The 9,352-nt window shown below is 41.1% G+C and overlaps 1 protein-coding gene across 7 annotated transcripts in view; it reads right to left on the reverse strand.

Moving 5' to 3' along the window:
- Positions 1-517: 517 nt before the first annotated feature.
- LOC110530539 (cytochrome P450 2J2) overlaps positions 518-9,352 on the reverse strand; it is a 10,512-nt gene continuing 1,677 nt past the window's right edge. Inside the window, exons 2-9 of one of the 7 annotated variants that reach the window (XM_021613703.3) lie at positions 5,141-5,303; positions 4,891-5,040; positions 4,526-4,686; positions 3,991-4,179; positions 3,366-3,507; positions 1,930-2,114; positions 1,548-1,689; positions 518-1,342 (exon numbers count right to left, since the gene is read on the reverse strand). In XM_021613703.3, coding sequence (XP_021469378.3) covers positions 1,164-1,342; positions 1,548-1,689; positions 1,930-2,114; positions 3,366-3,507; positions 3,991-4,179; positions 4,526-4,686; positions 4,891-5,040; positions 5,141-5,303 — 1,311 coding nt within the window. In that variant the 3' untranslated portion in view covers positions 518-1,163. The remainder of the gene's footprint in view (positions 1,343-1,547; positions 1,690-1,929; positions 2,115-3,365; positions 3,508-3,990; positions 4,180-4,525; positions 4,687-4,890; positions 5,041-5,140; positions 5,304-9,352) is intronic. The other 6 variants (XM_090182594.1, XM_021613704.3, XM_090182596.1 and 3 more) reach the window with 6 other exon arrangements.

Genomic DNA, 9,352 nt, shown 5'->3' on the forward strand with positions numbered 1-9,352 from the left:
TGAGGGCTTCTAGGCCAAGGTCGGCGGCGAGGGTCGCCTATCTAAGGACGCAAGGCAAATGGACTAAGACTTTGTTAGAGTGGGGTCCACGTCCCGCGCCGGAGCCGCCACCATGGACAGACGTGAGAGGTGTGTTTTGTCTTGGGGTTTTGGTAGGTATTGGGATTGTGGTATAGTGGGGTTGTTTAGAAAAGTCTATGGTTGCCTGAAGTGGTTCTCAATCAGAGGCAGGTGTTTATCGTTGTCTCTGATTGGGAACCATATTTAGGCATATTTAGGCAGTCATATTCTTTGAGTGGGGTAGGTGATTGTTCCTGTCGCTATGTTTGTATGTTTATTGGTTTTGTACTGTTCATGTTTCATCTTTATTAAACTTGAATAGAAACCACGCTGCATTTTGGTCCGCCTCTCCTTCGACGGAAGAAAACCCTAACAGTGAAATTGATTGTCAATCAGTGTTGCTTCCTAAGTGGACAGTTTGATTTCACAGAAGTGTGATTGACTTGGAGTTACATTGTGTTGTTTAAGTGTTCCTTTTATTTTTTTGAGCAGTGTATATATATATAGGTTGGGTTGATATTGTGCAAATTATGATAATGCCCTTTTAGTGTGAGAGCTGTTTGTAAAGACAGCCTGAAATTTCAGTCTGTTTTGGTGGGAGAGAGTTTTGGCTTTCCATGGTGACATCACCATTCAGTAAATTAGTTAATAGACAATAACAGCTAAATTCTTGCTTGAGAAATTGCTATTTGCTAAGAAGTTATTTTTGTTTATTTTTGACCATTTTAATTGAAAACAATCACAGTAAGGTACGTAATTGTTACCCAGAAATGATTTGATATTGAGATAAAAATGGCTGCATTTGACCTTTACGAAAGGGGGGACACTGTAAATATCATACTGTGTATGCATTATGTTAAGCATGCAGACAGTGCTCAGTAATTCAGTATATCATACAATCTGCCGTTGTGCCCTTGACCTGAATCTTCTCCAGTGGCGCTGCACCATGGCTGACCCTGTGCTTCCAACCCCTCGAGGGTATGTTTGACTTGGGAGGGGGTAGGGTTAAAAGCAAAAAGACAGATTTCCATATGGACTGTAGGAAAATGGACAATAAAATGTTTTCCTCTTCTCCAAAACGGAACTATAATGGTGGTGAACCATCACCATGTGGAGGCACAGATAGTGAAGGGTTTAGGGGACTGGATGGCCACTCCCTGGGGCTCCAGGCTTGGTGGTTCCTCTCCAGGGGATGTAGAGATGGTGAACCTCTGGAGGAGGGAGGTGAAAAAGAGGAAGAGCTCCATGCGGGCCAGCGACTGCCCCAGACAAGCCCTCTTTCCTAGGCGCAGAGAGAGGGAGAGAAATGGGTATACGCAGGATACAGGGACAGAGTTATTATTACTGTTACTGTGTCACATAACACAGGCTTTGTAGGCAGGCTGTTTTTTTCCATTTTGTGAAAGCTAGAATAGAGTTAGTTGAGCTACATTGTATGTGGGTGGAATTTAGGGCAAGAGCGGATGAAATTGAATCTAGGGACCGACCTGCAGAAAATGGGAAAAAAGCCTCCCTTTTCCGGAAGTGACCATGCACATCTAGGAAATGTTGTGGGTTGAAGTGGTCTGCTGTCTCCCATTCTGTCTGGTCACGTAACACTGAGGAGAGGTTGACTATCACTTTAGTGCCCTATGGAGGGGATGATGAGAAAGCATGCTTGAAATAACCTTTTAAAACCATAGAACTTCAAACAAAAATGTAAACATCAATTCCATGGGATGGTATTTTCCATAATGTAACTGAACATTCACCAGAGCTCTCGCATTAAGACAGCACTAAAGAAAGTGTGGAAGTTCAGGACAAATGAGCATATCTTCTAACTTCCCCCCAGAGAAATGAATTGAGGTGAAACTGTACAGTCTGTCTCACCTTGGGTATGAAATATCCCCCCAAGGTAGCATCTTTGCTTGACATCCTGATATTGAGAGGCAGTATGTTGGCCATTCTCTGTGTCTCGTGGATCACAGCGTCTGTGTAGGGCATGCTCACCCTATCAGCAAGGCAGGGCTGGCGAGACTGGCCAATCACACTTTTGATCTCCTCCTGGACATTCTCTGGGAAGATGAAGAGGGATTCAAATGGCTTAGAACTCAGTTATGACTCAACCTAGTTTTGTTGATGTGCTGTTTGGTCAGAAACTGGTTGTTTGTTGGTTGGCTGTAGCTGCTTAGTTATTCAGAGGCTGTTTGTAGGTTGGTTGGTGTATAGCATAGATTTAAGAATTGGATATACTGTATACAGTGAACTCTAAAAGTATTGGGACAGAGATCTTTTTTGTTTTGGCTCTGTATTGGATTTGATACAATGAGGTTATAGCTCAGACTGTCAGCTTTAATTTGAGGGTATTTTTATCCATATCGGGTGAACAGTTTGAAAATTACAACACTTTTTGCACATTGTCCCCCCAGTTTAGGGGACCAAAAGTATTAGAAGAAATTCACTTGTGTATTAAAGTAGTAAGAAGTAAAGTATTTAGTCTCATATTCATAGCACGCAATGACTACATCAAGTTTCTGCCTCTACAAACTTGTTGGATTCATTTGCTGTTTATTTTGGATGTGTTTTAGATTATTTTGTGCCCAATATAAATGAATGGTAAATAATGTGTTGTGTCATTTTGGAGTCCCTTTTATTGTAAATAAGAATAGAATGTTTCTAAACAATTCTACATTAATGTGGATGTTACCATGATTACAGATAATCCTCAATGAATCGTGAAACATGATGAGTGAGAAAGTTACAGACCCACAAATATCATATCCCCCCCCCCCACACACACACATGCTAGCCTCCCCTGTTATTGCAATGGTGAGAGGTTAGCATGTCTTGGGGGTATGATATTTGTGAGTCTAACTTTCTCATCATTATTAGAAATAGAAATTAATTGACCAATCATTTCTATTGGGCAAAAAATAATCTGAAACACAACCAAAACAAACAGCAAATGCATCAAACACATTTGTAGAGTCACAAGCTTGATGTAGTTATTGCGTGCTATGAATATGGGACCAAACACTTTTCTTTTTACTATTTTAATACACATAAGTGAATTTCTCCCAATACTTTTGGTCCTCTAAAATGGGGGGACTATGTATGAAGAGTGTTGTCTTTTTTAAACCGTTAACCCGATATGGATGAAAATACCATAAAATTAAAGCAGACAGTCTGCTCTTTAACCTCATAGCATTGTATCGTTTCAAATCCAAAGTGCTGGAGTTCAGAGCCAAAACAACAACAAAAAATGGTCATTATCTCAACTTTTGGAGCACACTGTATGACTCTAGTCTATAGAGCACTATACCTACCTTGAACATCAGGGTACTTCACCATGTAGAGCAGAGCCCAACGTAAAGTGTTGGTCATGGTCTCTGTTCCAGCCTCAAACAAGTCCAGACTGCAGTACACCAAGTTCTCTGAGTGGAACCCAGCCTCGATGTCCCTCTTCTTCTGAAGGAGGTATTATACAAGGACAGGATGAAACATCACTAGCACCTGTCTCAGATGTTGTACCTAAAAGGCCCCTGGCAGTAGTCAAAAGCTTTTATGACTGTTGAGACCATTAAATATTTAAATTAATTTCATGACTGAACATGTTGCACAGGCAATAAAAGTGACAATATACTGTACATACACAGACAAACAAACTGATATACAATATACTGTACATACACAGACAAACAAACTGATATACAATATACTGTACATACACAGACAAACAAAATGATATACAATATACTGTACATACACAGACAAATAAACTGATATAAAGAATATACTGTACATATACAGACAAACAAACTGATATACAAAATATTGTACATACACAGACAAACAAACTGATATACAATATACTGTACATACACAGACAAACAAACTGATATACAATATACTGTACATACACAGACAAACAAACTGATATACAAGCATCACCTTGTCTATTTCTCCGATGTAGGAGTCAATGTAGTCCCGGTGATCAAAGGGATCCCAGTCCTTCTTATGTTTCTCTATTTCTTTTCTCAGGAATGACACAATCTTTGCATAGTTGGAAAGAATTGTCACATGGGGACCAGAACGCAGCCCAGGCAAACGCTTGAACAGCCATGGAAATAAATCGTACAGCTAAGAGAAAAAGGGGACATAATTATATATCCTGAAGTTGTGCTTCAAAGAAAATGTGAGATGTATACTAGTGGCTAATGAGAAGGTATGGTGTATGGTGAACACAACTAATACGTGTATCACTTTACTGAGCTGCACATAGCAGAGGAGGCTGGTGGGAGAAACAATAGGAGGACTGGCTCATTGTAATGGTTGGAATGGAATCAATGGAACGGAGTCAAACAAGTTGTTTCCATGTGTTTGATGTGTTTGGTACCATTCCATTTATTCCATTCCAGGCATTACAATGAGCCCATCCTCCTCCTATAGCCTTGTTGCGTCATCTCATCAGCACAGGGGAACCCACCTGAACCAGAGGGTTGCCTATCAATAGCATGGACTCCTGGCTCAGTCGCAGACGGTTCTGGAAGTCTGTAGCGTTGTAGTCAAATCGCTTTCCAAACACCAAGAATCCAATGCAGTTTGCAGCAGCACTGTTAATTATGAGTTGGGGGTTGAAGGGCCCTCCTGTTGGGTTACATTTAAGTACTGTTCTTAAGTAGGCACAATGTTACCTTTGTATTACATAGAACTTGAAATGCACAATGTACAGTTACTAGAATAAGGAAAATGCACTGAAGACTCTTAATTTGTATTCTAAAGTCAAAACCAGAAATCTTATTTGAATGTTTTTCACTGTAAATTGTGATTGGTTTGTTTACAGCAGCTCACCCATTTCCTGTTGGAAGGCCTGACACAGGAAGTTACACTCCTGCTGCACATGACGCTCCAGGGTTCTCTTCCCCTCACCAACGTGTTTTAGGTGGGCCACCGAGAACTGCCGTTGCCTCCTCCATCTGTATCCATTACTTACAGAGATTCCTTTTGAAATAGAGTTTCATGGTTACTTGAAAATAATTGTAATTAAACAGTAACAATGGTGAGTGAAATTATGTACGAAAATGTAAATAGCAGATTTTACCACAGTCTTTGAAAACATCACTAAAGAGAGGAGATGCAGGTCGGTCTAAAAAGTTATCTCCCTGATTCATCAAAACATCCTTCACCATCTTGTACCCAGATACAAACACCACCTTCTCCGCACCCCACCGAAGGCTGAAAATATTGCCGAACTGTTCAGCAACCTAAAAACAATCGTAGAAAAACTTAAAGAAAGATCTTTGTAACAAGCAACAAAACATTATTTGCATAAATTGATCGGCCTTGAATTATTTGATACTGTATGTAGAGTACCCGTCAAAAATTTGGACACAAAAATATCAAATTAGACCAAAGGACAGATTTCCACCGGTCTAATGTCTATTGCTCGTGTTTCGTGGCCCAAGCAAGTCTCTTGTTTTTATTGGGGTCCTTTAATAGTGGTTTCTTTGCAGCAATTCAACCATGAAGGCCTGATTCCTGCAGTCTCCTCTGAACAGTTGATGTTGAGATGTGTCTGTTACTTAAACTCTGTGAAGCATTTATTTGGGCTGCAATTTCTGAGGCTGGTAACTCTAATGAACTTATCTTCTGCAGCAGAGGTAACTCTGGGTCTTCCTTTCTCGTGGCAGTCCTCATGAGAGCCAGTTTCATCATATCGCTTGATGGTTTTTGCGACTGCACTTAAAGAAACTTTCAAAGTTCTGGAAATGACTGACTGACTGATCTTCATGTCTTAAAGTAATGATGGACTGTCATTTATCTTTGCTTATTTGAGCTGTTCTTGCCATAATATGGACTTGTTATTTTACCCAATAGGGCTTTTTTCTGTACACCACCCCTACCTTGTCACAACACAACTGATTGGCTCAAACGCATTAAGAACCAAATAAATTCCACAAATTAACTTTTAACAAGGCACACCTGTTAATTGAAATGCATTCCATGAAGCTGGTTGAGAGAATGCCAAGAGTGTGCAAAGCTGTCATCAAGGCAAAGGATGGCTACTTTGAAGAATCTCAAATACAGTTGAAGTGGGAAGTTTACTGTCAGAAGGTGTGTGTAGCTGGTGCATGAAGTCAGGTGCAAGAGAGCAAAATGAGTGAGCAACGTACTTTACTTAAAAATAAAGGCACAAGGTAAAGAAATACACTTGACCAATAACCAACGGTAAATATTACGCACGGGTGAACACAGCACCCGTCAAAAAACCAGCCATCATAACCAAACTGAACATAGAAATAATCACGCACAACAAACATGGGGGAGACAGAGGGTTGAATACATGAACATGTAATGGGATAATGAAAACAAGGTGTGTAGAAAATAAAGACAAAACAAATGGAAAATGAAAGCTGGATCAGCGATGGCTAGGAGACCGGTGACGTCGACCGCCGAACGACGCCCGTACCAGGAGAGGGACCGACCTCGGCGGAAGTCGTGACATTTATATACACTTAGGTTGGAGTCATTAAAACTTGTTTTTCAACCACTACACAAATTTCTTGTTAACAAACTATAGTTTTGGGAAGTTGGTTAGGACATCTACTTTGTGCATGACACAAGTCATTTTTCCAACAATTGTTTACAGACAGATTATTTTACTTATAATTCACTATATCACAATTCCAGTGGGTCAGAAGTTTACATACACTAAGTTGACTGTGCCTTTAAACAGCTTGGGAAATTCCAGAAAATGATGTCATGGCTTTAGAAGCTTCTGATAGGCTAATTGACATCATTTGTGTCAATTGGAGGCGTACCTGTGGATGTATTTCAAGGCCTACCTTCAAACACAATGCCTCTTTGCTTGACATCATGGGGAAATCAAAAGAAATCAGCCAAGACATCAGAAAGGCAATTGTAGACCTCCACAAGTCTGGTTCATCTTTGGGAGCAATTTCCAAATGCCTGAAGGCACCACGTTCATCTGTACAAACAATAGTACGCAAGTATAAACACCATGGGACCACGAAGCCGTCATACTGCTCAGGAAGGAGACGCGTTCTGTCTCCTAGAGATTAACGTACTTTGGTGCAAAAAGCGCAAATCAATCCCAGAACAAGAGCAAAGGACCTTGTGAAGATGCTGGAGGAAACCAATACAAAAGTATCTATATCCACAGTAAAACGAGTCCTATATCGACATTACCTGAAAGGCCGCTCAGCAAGGAAGAAGCCACTGCTCCATAAAAATCCAGACTACTGTTTGCAACTGCACATGTGGACAAAGATCATACTTTTTGGAGAAATGTCCTCTGGTCTGATGAAACAAAACTAGAACTGTTTGGCCATAATGACCATTGTTATGTTTAGAGGAAAAAGGGGGAGGCTTGCAAGCCGAAGAACACCATCCTAACCGTGAAGCACAGGGGTGGCAGCAACATGTTGTGGGGTGCTTTGCTGCAGGAGGGACTGGTGCACTTCACAAAATAGATGGCATCATGAGGTGGAAAATTATGTGGATATATTGAAACAACATCTCAAGACATCAGTCAGGAAGTTAAAGCTTGGTTGCAAATGGGTCTTCCAAGCGGACAATGACCCCAAGCATACTTCCAAAGTTGTGGCAAAATGGCTTAAGGACAACAAAGTCACGGTATTGGAGTGGCCATCACAAAGCCCTGACTTCAATCCTATAGAAAATTTGTGGGCAGCACTGAAAAAGCTTGTGAGAGCAAGGAGGCCTACAAACCTGACTCAGTTACACCAGCTCTGTCTGGAGGAATGGGCCAAAATTCACCCAACTTATTGTGGGAAGCTTGTGGAAGGCTACCTGAAATGTTAAACAATTTAAAGGCAATGTTACCAAATACTAATTGAGTGTATGTAAACTTCTGACCCACTAGGAATGTGATGAAAGAAATAAAAGCTGAAATAAATCATTCTCTCTACTATTATTCTGACATTTCACATTCTTAAAATAAAGTGGTGATCCTAACTGACCTAAGACAGGGAATTAATATTTACTAGGATTAAATGTCAGGAATTGTGAAAAATGTAAACTGTTTAAATGTTTAAAAAAAATCATGTTTAAATGTCCCTTTTTCTGGACCCTGTCTTTCCAAGATAATTCTTAAACACTGTTTTCCATGTTCAATGAACCATAAACAATTAATGAACATGCACCTGTGGAACGGTCATTAAGACACTAACAGCTTACAGACGGTAGGCAATTAAGGTCACAGTTATGAACACTTTGGACACTAAAGAGGCCTTTCTACTGACTCAGAAAAACACCAAAAGAAAGATGCCCAGGGTCCCTACTCATCTGCGTGAACGTGCCTTAGGCATGCTGCAAGGAGGCAATGAGGACTGCAGATGTGGCCAGGGCAATAAATTGCAATGTCCGTACTAAGACAGCGCTACAGGGAGACAGCTGGTCGTCCTCGCAGTGGCAGACCACTTGTAACAACACCTGCAGAGGATCGGTACATTCATACATCCGGGTGATGGTCGGATTCATGTTTATAGTTGAAGGAATGAGCGTTACACCGAGGTCTGTACTCTGTAGCGGGATCGATTTGGAGGTGGAGGGTCCGTCATGGTCTGGGGCGGTGTGTCACAGCATCATCGAACTGAACTTGTTGTAATTTCAGGCAATCTCAACGCTGTGCGTTACAGGGAAGACATCCCCCTCCCTCATGTGGTACCCTTCCTGCAGGCTCATCCTGACATGACCCTCCAGCATGACAATGCCACCTGCCATACTGCTCGTTCTGTGCGTGATTTCCTGCAAGACAGGAATGTCAGTGTTCTGCCATAGCCGACGAAGAGCCCGGATCTCAATACCATTGAGCACGTCTGGGACCTGTTGGATCGGAGGATGAGGGCTAGGGCCATTCCCTCCAGAAATGTTCTGAAACTTGCAGGTGCCTAGGTGGAAGAGTGGGGTAACATCTCACAGCAAACACTGGCAAATCTGGTGCAGTCCATGAGGAGGAGATTCACTGCAGTACTTAATGCAGCTGGTGGCCACACCAGATGCTGACTGTTACTTTTGATTTTTGACCCCCCCTTTGTTCAGGGACACATTATTCCATTTCTGTTTGGCACATGTCTGTGGAACTTGTTCAGTTTATGTCTCAGTTGTTGAATCTTGTTATGTTTATACAAATATTTACACATGTTAAGTTTTCTGAAAATAAACACAGTTGACAGTGAGAGGACATTTCTTTTTTTGATGAGTTTATTTGGCTAAGGTGTTTGTAAACTTCTGACTTCAACTGTATAAAATATATTTTGATTTGTTTAAC

Source organism: Oncorhynchus mykiss, chromosome 8 (genome assembly GCF_057628025.1).
Source record: "Oncorhynchus mykiss isolate SJ-2025 chromosome 8, ASM5762802v1, whole genome shotgun sequence".
Lineage (NCBI taxonomy): Eukaryota > Metazoa > Chordata > Actinopteri > Salmoniformes > Salmonidae > Oncorhynchus > Oncorhynchus mykiss.